The 18010-nt window shown below is 43.7% G+C and overlaps 1 protein-coding gene across 2 annotated transcripts in view; it reads right to left on the bottom strand.

The window, feature by feature from the left end:
• Nucleotides 1-4103: 4103 nt before the first annotated feature.
• Chmp3 (charged multivesicular body protein 3) overlaps nt 4104-18010 on the bottom strand; it is an 84994-nt gene continuing 71087 nt past the window's right edge. For both annotated transcript variants that reach the window (XM_004642789.3, XM_004642790.2), the window contains 3 exons: nt 8629-8750; nt 6061-6175; nt 4104-4618 (listed from right to left, as the gene is read on the bottom strand). In XM_004642789.3, coding sequence (XP_004642846.1) covers nt 4476-4618; nt 6061-6175; nt 8629-8750 — 380 coding nt within the window. In that variant the 3' untranslated portion in view covers nt 4104-4475. The remainder of the gene's footprint in view (nt 4619-6060; nt 6176-8628; nt 8751-18010) is intronic.

Genomic DNA, 18010 nt, shown 5'->3' with positions numbered 1-18010 from the left:
CAAGGGTAAGCTGCTGTGGGCAGGCTGCCAAGGTGGGGACCAGGCAAGGAAAAGGCCATGCAAGCTGTACACTTAGCTGACTGCTAAGTGTTCAGGAAGGCATCTTTGCTCAGACATGGAGCAGCGGAGTGGAGGCAGGTCCTGTAACAGCCTGCTGGGTGACCTCTGTGGCCAGGAAAGTGCTTTGCAAAAGAGTAAGCAAGTTTGGGGACAAAACACAATGAATGGTAAAGGTAACCGCAGTGGATGGTTTCATGGGGAGCAGGTGTAAGAGGAGCGGTGGGTAGAGGCTGGTGCTGCTCCTTGCCCCACCCAGCTCGAGCACCTAAGAACAGAGGGAGGCTTCTTTTGCAGGTCTGTACAATCATTGTTTTGCCTTCCGGACTGTAGACCCTTCCTTCTAGGGCTAAAACAGAATCTGACACACTTTGTCTCCATGTAACCAACAAAGCATATGAAGGGGAAGAAAGAATACGCCATGTAAGTAATGAGCCAGTTTTATTCTTTAGTCTGAAAGAATGGAGAAAAACATGACCTGTTCAAAAACTAAAACCAACCAACTTTTACATTTAGATCATTTTTATTAGAATTATTAGAGAGGCTATCATTTATCTAGCTGGCTAGACATCCACATGGACAAAGTTCTGACTGGCCAAATAAAAAATGCTCAAGGCTGATGGAATTCCTGTATTCTACTATCGTTCTGGGAAGAAACTAGAATTTTATATCTAAAATTCTATCTTGTCATTGTCAATATGTCAGTTCTTCTCACTTGATCTCTGGATTTGGTGCAAACCCAATAAAACCCTGTAAGGTTATTTTAAGGATCTTAACAAACTAATCTTAAAGTTTGTAAACAGTAAAAGGCCCAGAATAGCCAGTACGATATTGAAAGACCAAAGTCAAAGGCTGACATTACCCAGCTTCAAGAACTACAAAGATATAGTCATTAAGACCCTGGTACTAAAACAAAACAAAACAAAACAAAACAAAACAAAACAAAACAAAACAAAACAAAACAAAACAAGACCCTGGTATTGGTGAAAGAACAGACAAATGAGTCCAGTAGAACTACTGAGCCCAGAAATGGTCCTACACAGATACAGCTGACTGATGTCTGACAAATGAATAAATGCAATACAATACAAAAAAATAGCCATTTCAATAAATGCTAACCTGGACATCCACATGCAAAAATACGAATTTATACAGACTAACATCTTTTATAAAAATTAACTCAGAATGGATGACAGACTGTTATCAGTCACTTTCCTACCAGTGGAACAAAATACATAACACCCATAACCTAGGGGAGGGTGCTCAGCTCTCAGTCTTCAGAGCATTCGGTCCCCAGCTGGCTAGCAGCCAGGAAGGGCACAGGAGAAGGGCGCTGTGGAGGACCTGCTCACCCAGCAGCCCGGAAGCAGAGAGACAGGAGGACCCGGGGGCAGAAAGCCACCCTTGCAGGTCACACCCGGTGACTCACTCCACTCGGGATGCACCTCCTAACCACACTGAGCCATAAGTCCACAGGTGGACTAAGCTGCTGCTGAGGACAGCACCCCTGGTCCAGTCATCCTACAAATGAGACTTCTGGGGGACATTTTAGATCAAAACTTAACATAGATCTAAATGTAAAACATAAACTCCTAGAAAAATAATACAGGAGAAAGCCCAGATAACCTTGGGGTTGGCAGTGACTCAAAATATAACACCAAAGGCAGAATACATGAAAGAAACAGTTGATAAGCCAGATTTCAATAAAGATAAAACTTCTACTCTGGGTGGTCAGAGCTCAGCAGACTACAGCGCCTGCTTAGACAGGTGCAGGGACCAGGCTTTGATCCGAGGAGTGCCGGGTTAGCCCTGTCCCCCAGGTGCACTGAGACTGCGACTAAAACTGAGTGTGGTGATGCGTGCCTGTAATCCCAGTGCTTGGGTGGCTGAAAATAGGAGGATCATTACGAATCTGATCTGTGTAATGAGACCCTGTAGATCCTGTAAAAAAAAAAAAACTAAGACACTATTAAGAGAGTAAAAAGACCATCCAGAAATTGGTATAACATATTTGCAAAAGATCTACTTGACAAATGATTGCTACATTCACAAAGGACATTTAGAATTCAATAATCACAAATAATCTAGTTTTTAAAAAATGAACGAAAGACCTGAACCAGTGAAGATACACAGATAACAGGTATGTGAGCGGAAGTTCAGCACTGTGTGTCACCAGTGAACTGCAAATGAGAGCCGCTGGGTACCAACACACTATAAGAGGGGAAAAATCCAGAAGACCTGAACACCTGACACTGGCGAGGTGTGGAGCAACAGCAACTCTCAGTCATCACTGCAGGGAACACAAAGGTGCAGGACACAGTGGCAGCCTTGTAAAACCAGGTGCGTGCTTACACACAGAAAAGCAGTCGCGTCACATGTTTATCCAGATGACTATTTATGTCCACACGTAAACCAGCCACAGTATTTATAGCAGCTTTTTTCGTAATTTCCCAAAACTAGGGAACAACCTAGGCATTCTTCAGGTGAGTGGGTAAACTACTAAACACCCAGACAATGGAATGATTAATTCAGTATCTAAAGAGGAACTGGTTACCAAGTTGGGAACAGATACAGGGAGGAGCCATAAGTAGGTAGCACTGAGTCAAGCCAGTAAGGGCGGGCAGTCCACCATGGTTCTAGTGATACGCCACTCTAGAGAAAATCAAACTATAGAGACAGTAAAAAGGCCAGTGGCCAGCAGCAAATGTGGGCACAGGAAGGATGAACAGGACGCAGAGGATTTTTAGGGCAGTGGAGCCACTGTGCATGATACTACTGTAGTGGTGGTTACAGCCACTGTCCTATGTCTAGAATGCACATAAGCAGTGAATCCTGCCATAAACTTGGACTCTGGGAGATGATGGTGCGTCCATGTGGAGTTGGAGGTTGTGGTAAATGTCCCACTTTGATGTGGGACGATGACAGTGGCCAACACTATGCTCGTATGGGGGTGGGAGCATATGGGGAATCTACTTTCTTCTTCATTTTGCTGTGAACCTAAAAATGTATTTAAAGCCGAAACAGTGGCATCCTGCAGATGGGATCAAGAGTACCAGAAGGGGGGCTGGCAAGATAGCTCAGCGGACTAAAGCTCCTGCTTAGGCAAGCGCAGAGACCGCAGTTTGATCCTCAGCACCACATGCCATGCCAGCCCTGCCCCCCGGGCCTGCTGAGCTGGCCAGAGTGCAGGCAGAGTGGCGCACACCTGGAATCCTAGTGCTGAGGAGGCTGAAAATGGGAGGATTACTATCTGTCCGAGATGCATAGTGAGACTCTGCATAATAAACTACCTTTTTTAAAAAAGTACCAGAAGGGTATTCTGGATTTAAGTGCTGTTTTGTACAGTGTGACTAGAAGGCCCGCCACAGCTGCCGTCAGGACTTCTCCACAGTGGCAAAGCGTCCCCATCAGTGGACACTTCCTGCCTGGTTGGCTTAGTGTAGCTGGGTCTGAACCTCACAGCTCTGCTGTAAGCTGAGTGGTTTTCTGCATTAGTGATGCAAGAGCACATGGATCAGAGTTTTGCAAAGCATCAAACATAATAAAGTACCACATGGAATTATTTAACTGTATTTAAGGAGGATCCCGGAGAGTGCTGGATAGGAGGCATGAGTACACCTTGCCCCTCACAGGTCGGTTCCTGACTGTGAGGCGATGCTGATGTGGGCCCATGGCCTGCACACAAGACAAGCAGCCTAGAGCAGGGAGGCGATGAGAGGCGAGAGATCCCCATCCCATAGCTGTCGTTCTGCATGCAGCACGCAGCGGGCTAGGAGGGATCAAAGCTGCAGAGACATCCGTCTATACATCAGGACATAACGCAGCCAGCCAGCCAGCAGGACAAAGTGCACAGCTCCCAGGTGACTTTTGGCTAAACAGATGACGGAATGCACAAGTGGTTCCTACACTACAGCCACCCCCAGGCAGAAGCCTCTTTTGTTTCCAAGTCCCGACTACAGCACCTCCTCGTTTCCCAAGGCCTACACAGGAAGTCTGGGAGAGCAACACCTCAAGAGTTCACTGTACATGACAGTCTATAATGGCACTAAATGTTAAAGCAGAAATTTATTAAAATCCATTTATACAGTGTTTTACACCCCTCCCCCCCAATGCAGAGTCCTCAACATTCAGGCAATCAACTCAGTTCTTAGAGCTGCTTCATAAGAAAAGGGGATTTCTCTGCTTTCCCCAAGAAGGTATCTGTTTATATTCCTGAAAACGCTGCATTTAATCATACCACCTTCATAAGAACAATCCCTTTGAGGTCTCAAAACCTTGCAGAGAGTGAAGAGATAAGCACAGGACCTTCTCCCAAATGCAGTGCCTCATGACAGAGGTGTAGTGCAAGAGCTACATGGAACAGCCGCCTCTTCCAAGGTGCACAGGTGCCGGCGGGCAGGCTGTGGAAAGAGCAGGCCCTAGCTGCGGAGTGTGGCCAGCCGGGACTGCATGGCCTCCAGGGCCTCTTCCTCCTCTTCATCCTCAGAGGCAGCCATGGCTCCCAAAGGTTCAGGCTCAGGAAGGGCATCGGTCACTTTACTGGGTGCTTTGCCTAAGGCTCCTGAACAGAATGAGAAGGAGCAGATTACCAACACAGCGCTGAAGGAACGGCTCCCTCAACCTGCCCTGTTTCTCATTCCTGGGAGAACTTGACAAGATACAAAGCTGGACGGTGAACAAGCTGTTTTGGGGGCGTTTTGCTTACTATGATATGGGCACAAAGCAACTTGTCACAATATCCAAGTTCTAATACATTTTTTGGAGGTAGGATTCTCACTGTGTTCCCCAGGCTGGTGTGTTAAGCGCCTGGCGTAAGGGATCCTCCTCCCTCAGCCTCCTGAGTAGTGTGTGCCACTGCAGCAGGCTCAAAGTCACAGTACATAATTGTGAGGATTTCACAGATCCTGATTCTATCAGGCATGGTGACACATGCATAGGTGCAGCTACCTGGGAAACAGGACAAAGGAGTGCTTGAGCTCAGGAATTCAGGACCAACCTACGCAACGTAGCAAGACCGCATCTCCAAAACAAAAAGGACTTGATTCTAAAACTCCTCCATTCGTAAGTACTGCTGATCACTTAATTTTAATCTCTGAGTAAAACACTGTTTCTCAATCTTTACGAAAAATATTTTTGGAATATCTGTTCTTTATCTCAACAACTAAAAAATGTGAACAAATAAAAATTAAATTCTACCATTTTTATGAGTACCTTCACTATGGAGCCATGATGTATGACTCCCTGCCGGGCAACTTAAACCATCAGTGGTCCATACATGATTGTCCCTCTGGGCACCTTTTTATTATTATTGTTTTTACACAGAAATGTGTAGAAGGCTTTTTTCATATGATATATTGTTGACATCTTTTCATGTCAATGAATATAATTCTGTATTGGCTACACAGTATACTATTAAAATAGACACAGCACAGCTAATTTGATCAGTATTTCAGTATTAAGCATTTACTTTGATACAAAATTTTCAGTATTATAAATGATCCCACTATCCTGAGTCTTTCAGCACACCTTCTTTATTATAGCAAACGACTAGGAGAAGTCAATCTGCTAGCACAAGGGCTTCCACAGCTCCTGCTGGACTGCTCTCCAGGAAGTCTATGCCAGCTTAAAATCCCAACGGCAGTGCATGAAAGTAATACTCCCTATCATCATCTGAAAACTCTAGAAGACACCTATACTAAGCTTATTTCTTTTTATTTATTTATTTATTTGTGTGTGTGTGGCCAGCTCAGCCCACCAGGGGGCGGGGCTGGCTGGCATGTGGTGCTGGGGGATTGAACCGCGGTCCCTGTGCTTTGCTAAGTAGGTGCTTTAGACCACTGAGCCATCTCACCAGCCCCCTAAGCTTATTTCTTAAGAAATAACTTGCATACTCTAAAATTTGAAAATGGCAGAGAGGTATACACTCAACACTAAAACGACTGGCGACTTCAGTAAATGCAGAAGGGCCCACAAAAGGAAGAAAGATGAACCTAATGGTCATACCTGCTGTAATTTCAAAGAGGATTTTGTCAATTTCTGTCTCAGCTTCTTCTTCCATTTCTTCTTGATCATCCATGCTTTCAAAAGTGTCCTCTAACATCTCTTCTATGATCCCAGCCTGAACACAGAAGAAACATCACGCCCCTTGACTACTAAATATGCTTACATGAGGCATTCCTGCACCCTGGCGAGGAGAAGCTCATCTCTGCGACTCCAGGCCACCCTTCCAGGATGATACCCAAGACAGGTGGTCAGAGGAAATACTGCGTACAGCCCTCTTGAATGGCCCTCTGGCTCGGCTGTAAGGTTGGGTAAGACATAAATCTAGAAGAGCACTCTATTCTTCTCATTTTCAGACATTTCCTTCTAATCAAAATTATCAAATAAATTCATATTCATAGCCATCCACGTGGATCCTTATGGCCTAGCTGAATGTAAGTAAAAGGTTCAATAAATATTTATGAAAAGAGCCCAACTGTAATAACCCTTCACACTGTAGCAGTAGAAGTGAGCATGCATCTATTTAGGCATTCAGTCAACAAGTATTCATCAACTTCCTTCTCCTTGTCCCCTAGGGCAGGCACTGGGCCTAAATGGAATCACTAAGACTGAGTTCCTGCTCATGAGGAGCCGGGCCCACAGGAGGCTTCAGCGTGCCCCGGGGCTGCACCACAGTAATTCTGCTGCATTACTGTCAGTCTCCAGAAGCAGTTTTACAGTGTGGTCATCTGTGTTCCACAAATATTTTCCCTACTATATGAGTTAAAATGAGCAGGGCTCAAGTCCTCCAAAGAGAATCCAGTTCTCAGTGAATCATCATCATCGACCTGGGTACGCACTTCATTAAAGAATGCACTCCAGGGCTGGCAAGATAGCTTGGCAGACTAGGCGCCTACTTAGGCAAGCACAGCGATGGGGGTTTGATCCCCAGCACCACATGTTGCACCTGTCCCACCCTGGTGGCACACACCTGTAATCCCAGCACTGGGGAGGCTGAAAACAGGAGGATCACTACATGTCCAAGTTGTGCAGTGAGACCCTGCACCAGATACATAAAAAAAAAAAAAGAAAGAAACAAAGAACAGAACAGAGCAGAACATACTCTACAGGCCGGCTCCAGTCCTGGGGATGGCAGGGATCTGTGTGCTTGCTATATGGCTCTCAGGCTCTTGCTCCCTTCTTCCCCACTCTCTTTTTGAGACAGGATCTCTCTAGGCTGGCTTTCAACTTGGGATGCTTTCACTTCAGCCACCCAAGTGCTGGAATTACAAGTGTGCTGCCACTTTTCTGACCTTGTTTCCTCCCCACTGTTGCTGTCCAAGAAGTTCGCATTCCAGAGATTTAGGCCATGGACTTTTTATGTTGTTCTACATTTCTATCAATTTTCTTCTGAAGCCCCTTTCTCCCATACCCCACTCTCTATAATAATTCAAGTTTACAAATGACATTCCCTGCAGGTGACAGTCAGGCAAGAGTCAGCACTAGAGCGTGAGGTATACACTTTTGGTTGTCAGGCCCTGGAACTGAAGCATGAATGACACCCACGTGAACGCCTCCCTTCCCACTTCCTCCATGGCAGTTCACGCCAAAGGTCAGACACACCTGTGCTCCAGCTGGTCACCTTCAACCCAGGTGAACTTGTTAATCTGCCTGTTATCTTAGAGACTCAGTTTCCTTCTGAGTGAAAAGGGGATAAAAATGGCTGAGAACTGGGCAGGGCCACCCGTGCCATGTGCCATCAGCTGCAGGGCTCAGTAACAGGGCTGATGTCCTGCCTGTCTGAAGACCATTGGTACTGATCCAGACCCTGATCCTGAGGGCGGCAGGCATTATGCGTGTTTTACTTGGTTCTTAGTTGCTCCTTCCTTTTGGGGGTGGGGTGGGTGGTGGGAACAAGATCTCACTATGTAGTCCAGGCTGGCTTTGGACTAGTGACCCTCCTGTTTTACCTACCCAAATGCTAGAACTATAGGTGTGCTACCACCACAATTGGTTTCACTCTTCTTTTTTATAGTTTAAAACAGGTCAGCAAACTACAGCCTACATAGCCAAGTGTGACCCGCTGCCTACTTCTGTAAAGTTCTATGAGAACACAGTCATGCTCACTTGTTCAAGTATTATCTGTAGCTGGCTTTATACTCTATCAGGTAGACTTGTGTGGTCACAACACACATAAAGGCCACACAGCACAAAATGTACTTAGTATCTAGCATTATACAGAACAGGCTTGCCAATCCCTGGTGTAGACCAACTTTTCTTGCCAGTTTCACTGACACTCCTCTGGGACAGAGGAACCTTGCAACCAAGGTTTCTTTCTTCTTCTTGCTTGGAGTGGCACTTGCAAACCTTGAGCCCTAAAGGCTCCTTGGGTTCACTCTGCTCTCCCCAGCTCTGGGTATGTATTTGGGAATGTCTAGCAGTCCCTCCCAGCCTCTGCTACACTCTAGGTAAAAATTATTTCAACCAGAGTTAACATCCACTCCCATTTGCGAGCCATTCCCATTCACCCAGCCCCACCATTCCTGAGAGGGACTCAGTGGTTTGGCAGGGCACAGGCACAGCTCAGGTCACCTTCATCATCTCTTTGGACAGCTCCCGCATGGTGGCCTGGATTTCTGGGATCTTCACAAGACTCTGCATGGCCTTCATCACATCTGTGCTCTTCTGCAGGGACCCGGCCACTCGCAGGACCGCTGAAAGGGGAAACAATTGTTCAGTGGGCTGGAACAAGGAGAGAGACATCAACTCCTGCAACAGGGAGCAGCAGCAGGAGTACTCCACATTCACCAGTGCAACCTTCAGAACAGGTCTTTGTGCTAGACAACCAAGAGCTGACTTTTCTAAATTGTGTGCCACCAGGCTACTGTTGGAAGAATTTCCTGAGCATCCACAGCAATGAGCCATCTGGACTGTGCCTGGCCTGCGGCTGACCTTCAGGGAAGGATGCCAACTCAGTAAGTGACACCAAGGGACATGAGTCAGAGGAACACTTGGCTCTTGACCTTGTAGGGGCCACATTAGAAAAGAAGCCTTTTGCTATCCAAGTAAGAGCTCAGTAAGCTTCCCAGCCAGCACCTACAGAGGGAGTACTTGGCCCTGCTCAACAGGCTGGGGAGAAGTGGTCCAGCTCGATTCTGCTCACCTGAAATCTTCTCACCCGATAGCCCTACAGGTTCATGTGGGAGCACTGGATGCTGTCCTACCCCAGCTGGACAGCAATGACCCCACCAAACTTTGGAGCCCCACTTAAGCATACCCCAGACCAAGAGCCAAGCACAGGTCACTGAGTATTGGTGAAGCAGGGTCTCTGGCTCTGCCCTCTGCACAGCCAAACCGCAACTCCAGAGACCACACCCAACCTTGGAGCCTGGTGTGGTTTAGATCTGAAATCTTTCTCCACACCCGCGTGAGTTCAGAGGCTTCTGAAATGTGGATGGATCACAACGCAGAGCTGACCTGCTCTCAGGAGGCAGAGCCTGGCTGGGGGAGGCCAGTGGGGTGTAACCTGGAAGCATATTCTTATCCCTGGCTACTTTTCTGTTTCCACAGGGTTGAACAGCTTTCCTTTCTACTCTTTCTACCAGGGCCACTTCTGCTTTGGACTCAGCTGACCATGGACTCAAACTGTAAGACAAAATAAGCATCTGTTCTTAAGCTGCAGGTGGCAGGTGTTGTGTCTCAGTAATAGTGAAGTGACTAAGCCTGGCCCAACTACAACTTCCAAGCAACAACAGCACAGAGCTAGGAAAGCTGGCCTGCAATGCAGAGCGCAGCCAGGAGCCTTCACTGCAGGGTCCAGCCAGCGGATTCAGTGAACCACACTGTGCAGTCAGTATTCTACTCAACCTCAGAGCACAGTGATCTGGTGCAACCAAAGAACTCAAGATCTCTCAGTGCTGGCGCTACCTGCCAGTCACCCAGGATCTCCAGCCAAACTGCGCAGGTCTATCGCTACCAAAGTCTGGCAGAAGAGGTGGCTGTTTCCTAAAATGTGCAGGTATCAACATAAGGACAAAAGAAATGTGAGAAACAAAGGAAGACCCCAAAAGAAACAAAGTCCCACTAATAGTATCAGAAGTAATTGAGATCTATTAAATGACAACAAATTCACAAACATCCTCATAAAGAAGTTCAGAGAACTCTAAGAAAATATGGAGAGAAGAATTAAATGAAATTTAGACAACAATTAATGAACAAAATGGGAAGTTTCATACAGAAACAAAACAATAAAAAGAAACTCTTCAGATAAAGAATACAATAAAAACACTGAGGGCCGGGGACATAGCTAGGTAGAATAAGAGCTTGCCTGGCAAGTGCAAGGTCCTGGAGTTCAATCCCTAGTACCGCAAAAAAAAAAAAAAAAAAAAAAAAAAAAAAAAAAAAAAAAAAAAAAAAAAAAAAAAAAAAAAAAAAAAAAAAAAACACAAAACCATACACTGACAAATTCAACAAAAAACTTCAATAGCAGATTTGATCAAGCATAAGAAATCAATCAAGCCCAAAGACAGAACACTTGAAATTATTCACTCAGAAGAGAAGACAGAAAAAAGAACGCAGAAGTCTTTTGAGAACTATGGGGCAACATCAAGGGCACAAATGTTTACATAATGCGACTTCTAAAGGACAGAAAAAAAGCTGTAGAAAGCATATTTAAGGAAAGAGTGGCTTAAATTTCCCCACGTCTGGGGAAAATATGACAACATTCAAGTATAGAAAGCTCAGAGGTCACTAATCAAATTCAACCCACACAGTAGTTCATGAGGACAAAGAAAGGATACTGAAAGGAGGAAGGGGTAAGAAACATCATGTTCAAGGGAGCCCCAATATGGCTTTCTCAGCAGACATCTTCCAGGGAGAAAGGAGGATGAATTCAAAGTGCTAACAGGGGAAAAAAAAACCTGCCCACCAACAATACCTTACCTGGCAAAAGCATCCTTCAGAAATAAGGTAAAATTCTTTCCAAAAGCTAAGGGAGGTAAAGCCCTGCTGTACAGAATTGCTAAAGAGAATTCCTCACGCTTAAATAAAAGGTTAATAACAAAGAAAGAAAGAAAGAAAGAAAGAAAGAAAGAAAGAAAGAAAGAAAGAAAGAAAGAAAGAAAAAGAAAGAAAGAAAGAAAGAAAAGAAAAGAAAAGAAAAGAAAAGAAAAGAAAAGAAAAGAAAGAGAAAAGAAAAGAAATCCTCAATGGTAAATGTAATTAATGTACATATTCAAAATTCTAAATGGTACCTAAAGCAATTTTATCCCACTAGGAATGTTTAAAGACAAAACTATTAACTGTAGCTACAATAAACTGCTAAAGAGATACAAAAATGAATGTAAACTTTGACATCAAATCATAATTGTTAGGGATAAAAATTGAAAGTATAGAGTTTTATATGCACTTAAAGGCCAGCTGTAGTTGCTAATGGATACAGAGTCTTTGTTTTACATGAAGAAAAAGCCCCAGAGACGTGTTACACATACAGTTAACACTATACACTTAAAAATGGTTAGGGTGGTACATTTTATGTTACATATAACTTTTACCACAATAAAACCATAGATGATATGAAAGCTTCTTTTGTTTTTGTGGGGATTTTTTGTTGTTTTTGAGACACGGTCTCACTATGTAGTTCAGGCTAGGCTTGAGCTCAAATTGACCCTCCTGCCTCAGCCTCCCAAGTGCTGGGATGACAGGGGTGTGCCAACATATCCAGCAAAATTATGAAAGTCTGAACAGAAAAAAAGGTGTCAGTTTAAAGTAGGCTGTAATATGGGTAAATTATTTTATGTGTCATGGTGACCATAAAGCAAAACCCTACAGTAGTTGCATATAATGGAAAGGAGTCAAAGCATACCATCACAAAACCCATCATACTACAAAAGACAGCAAGAAAGATAAAACAAGAGAGCTAGAAAACAAAGCACAGAAAGACAGTAGCCAGTCCTTACCTATCAGTAATTACTTTGAAGAAAATAGGTTAAATTCTCCAATTAAAAACAAAGAATAGCTCAGCGGATAATATAAACAAACAAGGTTGAACTACACACATGCTTTGTTGAACTACCCCATGCTTACATCAGAAAAGCAGAGAAGTGAAAAACTAAAACAATAAAGGTCATTATGTAATAGCAAAGGAGCTAAGATGTAACACTCAGAGACACAAATGCATCCAAACCAGGAGCTCCTACATACCTAGCAGTTACTAAATGATCTGAAGAGAGGCACGCTACAGTAGTATTAGGGGATGTCAACATCCCATTTTCAACAGTGATCATCCAGACAGAGTATGAATAATGAAGCACTGGGGCTGGCCAGATAGCTCAGCAGATTAAAGCACCTGCTTAGGCAGACGCAGAGACCACAGGGACCGTGGTTCAACCCCCAGCCTTCAATGCTGGCAATGTCCCCACCCCCGGGGTGCACTGAGATAGCAACTGAGACCAGGTATGGTGGCACCGCCTGTAATCCCAGCGTTTGGGAGGCTGAAACAGGAGAATCACTACAAGTCCCTAGGTAGTGAGACCCTGTGACCCTGTATTAAATAGATAAAAATAAATAAATAAATAAATAAACAAACACTGAACTCAAGTTACACCATGGACTAAATGGACCAACAGATACACACAGCATATTTTATTCAACGGCCGCAGAATACATGTGCTTTTCAAGTGTACATACGACATTATCCAGGATGGAGTGCAGGTTAGGACAACAAAAGTTCTTACAAATTTAAAAGGACTCATGATATCAAACACCATTCAGAGAACAGTGGCACAAAACTAGCAAACAATGAACAGAGAAATCTTGGAAAACACACAAACATGTGGAAAGTAAACTACATTCCTAAATCTTGAGACACAGAAAAAATAAAAAGAAAATTTAAAATATCTTGATAGGAACGAAAATGGAAACAACATACTAAAGCTTTTGCAATGCAGCAAAAGAAATCCTAGAAGGGAAATTTGTAGTGGTAAATTTCTGTATTAAAAAGAGAAAGATCACAAATAATCTAACATTACACCTCTTGGAACTAGAAAAAGGAAAACAGCCCTGTTTGCAGTACGAAAGGAATAATAAAAACTAGAGTAAAAATAAATTTAATAGAGAACAAAACATAGGCAAATTTGATGAAACTGAGCTGGTGTTTTAAGAAATAAAATTCACATTTAGCTAGACTTACTAAGAAAAAGAAATACTCAAATACAATCAAAAATGAAAGGGACATAATTGACAGCCTGCAAACAAAGGCTCATTAAGAAACTCCCATAAATAATTACACGTCAACAAATTGGAAGGTGATGAGAAACTGATAAATCCTTAGACGATATAACCTACCAAGACTGAATCGTGAAGAAATAAGGAGTAAAGAGATTGAATCATTAATAAAAAGTTCCCCATTATAGAAAGTCCAGGACTGCACAACTTAACGGCTAAATGCTATAAAAAATGTAAAGATGATCTAACACTAATTTTTCTCAAACTTGTCACAAAATAGAAGTAGGGGAAATACTTCCAAACGCATTTTGCAAGGCTAGCCGCACACTGTTACCAGGCCCAAACAAGGATACTACAAGGAAAGCACAAGCTGGTATCTGCAATGAACAGAAAGTCTCAACAAAATATAAGCAAAGAGAAGTCTAGACTATATTAATAGAAGCATTCCCTATAATCAATTGGAATTTGTTCCTTGGATACAAGGATAAGTCAGCAAACACAACAACTATGATATATCATTTAAAAAAAAAAAATGAAGGCTAAAAATCATATGACCATCTCAACAGAGGAAAAGCATCTCTTTAATGATAAAAACTCTAAACAAAGGTACCTCAAAACAAATAAAGGCCACATATAACAAATCTGTAGCTAACACTACTCTTAGTGGTGAAGAGCTGAAAGCTTTTAAGGTCAAGAACAAAACAAGGACAGGCACTTTCTTTTGAACACAGTATTGAAGTCCTAGCCAGCATATTAGGCAAGAGAAAAATTAAAAGCCCTAATGATTCCACAAACACTATTAGAATTAATTAATGTGTATGGTGAAACTGCAGAATATAAAATCAACGTAAAACTGAGTAGTTGTTTTTTACTAATGGACTATCCAAAAAGGAAATAATCGCCTTTACAATAATAATAAACAAAAATAACTACGTAGCTATACTTATCAAGGAAGGGTAAATCAGTACAGCCATTATGGAGAACTGTATGGAGGTTCCTCAAGAAACCAAAACCCAGCATCAGCCGAATAATCCTATCTCCAGGTTATGTATCCGAAGGAACTGACAGCAGCCTATTCAGAGGGATGGCTCACCTCCCATGAGCACTGCAGCACTGCTCTTAACAACCAAGAGCTGGAGTCATGACTTACATCTAGAGGTTCCCCCCGCCCCTGGGAAAAAAAAAAAAGGAAGGAAGAAGGCTCACTGCTTCCTGCCTCCCATTTGCCATGGCCTGTTTCTTTTCTGCAATGCCCTTCCTCCATATCACCCTGCCTTGAAGCCACCTAAGGACTGAAACTTCCTCAAACTGTGAGCTAACCTTTCCTTCATTCACTTGTGCGTATCACATATCTTGTCCCAATGATGAGAAAATAAGACAATGGCAACGACTTATGTGCCCATCAATAGATGGATGGATTTTTAGAAATGTAGTACATATACAAAGGAATTCCACTCAACCTTAAAAAGGGAAACCCTGTCATTTGCAACATGAATGAATCTATTTATTTATTTTCTGGTACTGGGGATTGAACTCAGGACCTTGCACTTGCCAGGCAGGTGCTTATGCAGCTGAGCTATCTCCCCAGCCCAACATGAAGGAATCTACAAGACACTGTGCTAAGTGAAATAAGGCAGACAAAGCAGGCAGATGCTGTTCATTCTCACATGGTACGTGGGATTTAGTGACATCAGGAGCGCAGAAATAGAAAATGAGGGCGCTGACAATTTCCAAAGGTGTGGTGAGGGAAGAAATGGGGTGCTTTAGATTCAAGGGTACCGAATTCCAGAAACAGGAAGAAGTATTTGGGGTATCTACCGCAGCAAGGTAACTACGGTCAATACTTGGCTACAGTCAAGACCCATAAGTTGGCTACTGTGAATCACGCTAGGATCATGGCTGTACATATTACATGTCTGAGTCTCTGCTTTTGGTTCTTCTGGCATAAATCTAGAAATGCAATTGCTGGTAATTCTATTCTTGCTCCACTTTTAAGCTCCTTTAGTCCTCTCCCTGAATCAACACACTCATTATCTGTCTTTTTCTGCAAGGAGCTGCTGTCAGAAAGCTGTCACTTACAAAGCATCTAATCATGACAACATATTAATAGCCAACAAGGCCTACATTACCCTTCCTCAGAGCATATGCCTTACAACAGAACATTCTAATGGAAAGGAATGGCTTCTTGAAAGCAGCAACAGGCTAGGATTGCGACAGGACATTGAGGGCCAAAATGAACAAGGCCTTCTCAGGAACTCTGGTTACACTATTTCTGGTTATCTCTTTTTTTCCACTCCCCAGAATATAAACCATTTCCTTCTACCCTATTCTCAGGCCCTATCCTGTTATGCTTCCTGCCATATTTAATCTCCCCACAAGAAGGGCTCCACTATAAATCTCAACAACCCTAGCAGAAGGAGTTGTCCTTTCTTCCACTCCCTCCTACTATGGCCCTACTCGGCCCGGCACCATAACCTCTGGAGCCCCACTACATCGCAAGGTGATGCAGCAGGAGTGCACAGGAGCTGGGGTACAGGGTAAACTCAATAGCAGGGGTCTCACAGAGCAGCCTGGTCAGCCCCAACAATCTCCTTCTTGTCTTAGCCTTTCATTAATAGTCCAGCAATCTTTCCAGGATCGAGGGCTCAGAGCACCTCAAGCTTGTTTCACCAAGTCCCATGTATGGGCACTGTCATGGTGTCCTTTCTTCCACTCCCTCCTACTAACCGCTCCACTCAGCCCCACACCATGACCTCTGGAGCCCCACTGCCTCCATCATGATGCAGCAGTCTCCCCATACCTGCAGTCGGTGCCCACCACGTGCCAGAGCTCCCCACTGCCTACAGCATGCAACTAAAAGTCCTCAGCCTCATTCCCAGAACTGACTCCAACTCACCTTTCCAGCTTTCCCTCCCACCTCTCCCCTTAATGTACCCCTGTCAAACTGTTTCCTGACACAGTCTGAAAGATTTCACCTGCACCTTGGTGCACTTAATCCCTCGACTCACAAGCCTCCCTCAGTCTCCTTTCCCACGAGCGCCCACCACCCTCATTTCTACCACCACTGCAGCATGTCTCTCTGTCCTTGGCCTGAGAACCTCTGTCCTGTCCAGCCATCCACCCCCTGTTCTCAGTGCCCAGCCCCCAGAGCTGAGAAATTGCTGCTTCCTGCAACTTCACACCTGCACATATGGGGCCACACAGGCTTGGACCCCACCTCACCAGTTCAACCTGCTCGAGATTCCTTTAGCACCTCCCAGGAGCCTCCTTGACTCTACCATCGTTTCCCAGTGTATATATCAGTTTGCAACCACAAGGACCTATCTGATTGTTAAATTCATTATTTTTGTTTCTTATTAAGTTTATTCAATCATTTACTTTCTAACTGATACCCAGAAGGCAGTGACTCAGCCTGTAATGTTCACGATTTTAGTCCCAGGGCCCAGCTATGTCTGGCACATAATAAGGATTAAAAGACTTACTTATTTTATTACTTAATTCACATTTCACTCTTTGTAGCTCAGTCTATCCCCTGAAAAGATGGGTACAAGAAGCCCATGCTTAATCCAGCTCTTGGACCTCCTCTTCCTTTCCCTGTCTTCCCTCTATCCTCTCCTTTACCCTTTTTTTGAGACAGGGTCTCACTATGCAGTGCAGGCTGGCCTTGAACTCTGTGTGGCCCAGGCTGGCTTCACACGTGAGGAGATCCCCCTGCCTTAGCCTCCTGAGTGCTGGAATTATAGGCATGCACCACCACGCCCAGTTCCTCTATCCTTTTCTTAAAAAGTGAGGCAAGGAATAGGGATGAAGAGAACAAATGGGAAAAGGAGCTCTGAGAAAAGGAGGAAGGGCACAGAAGCTTCAAAAAAGAAGACTATCACTACATCAGTGAAATGAGAAAGGGTGACCATCATTTTTAAAAAGGAACTGTGAATTAACTTTTTCTTGGAAGTAAAATTTAAGGAGGCCAAAACAAATAATTCAAGAGAAGGAAGGGAATATAAAATTGAAGGAATGTCTCTAAGTAGAACACAAAGACAAAACTGACGACGATGATGATGGTAATTCTTAAAACCTACATGCAGCAAAGACTATGTGCCAGGCAACAAATTAAGTGTTAAAACAACCCTACAATGAAGGAACTACTATTATCCTCAAAATGGAAAATAAAAGAAGGTAAGAAAATTAAAGGATCAGTCTGAGAAATTCAACAACTGACTGAGACCATCTGCTTTTAGAAAGAGACAATGGAGGGGCCGGGGAGATGGCTCAGTCGAATAAGCGCTTGCCTGGCAAGCACAAGGGCTTGAGTTCAATCCCCAGTTCCGCCAAAAAAAAAAAGAAAGAAAGAAAGAAAGAAAGAAAGAAAGAAAGAGACAATGGAAAGGAAATCACACACACACGTCTCCAGACCCTTCTCTGCAAAATCCATGCAGAAATACTGACAGACTGAATTCCCAGGAACAACACAGGCAGGCCCACCAGGTGAAACTTCGCAACTTGCATACGGTTGAGCCTAAAAGATTATACAACAGATTTCTGGCCATAAATTTGACTCCTCAAAAACAATGTCTTCCTTGAAGAATCCGTAGCCTCTAAATAATCAACAGGACAAAATACACTACAATCCCATGTAATACTGAATGACTTAACAGAGACTGTTCTACTGCAGTAGCTTGATAAAGAAGTGAACAAGTGCTGGGAACACCTATCCTTTTGCCCTCAAATCACAAGGTCTGTTTTCTGTTTT

This window comes from Octodon degus, unplaced genomic scaffold, assembly GCF_000260255.1.
Source record: "Octodon degus isolate 3935 unplaced genomic scaffold, OctDeg1.0 scaffold00162, whole genome shotgun sequence".
NCBI classification, from domain to species: domain Eukaryota; kingdom Metazoa; phylum Chordata; class Mammalia; order Rodentia; family Octodontidae; genus Octodon; species Octodon degus.
The sequence above is the reverse complement of the archived record's forward strand: the minus strand, read 5'-3'. Positions and strand labels throughout refer to the sequence as shown.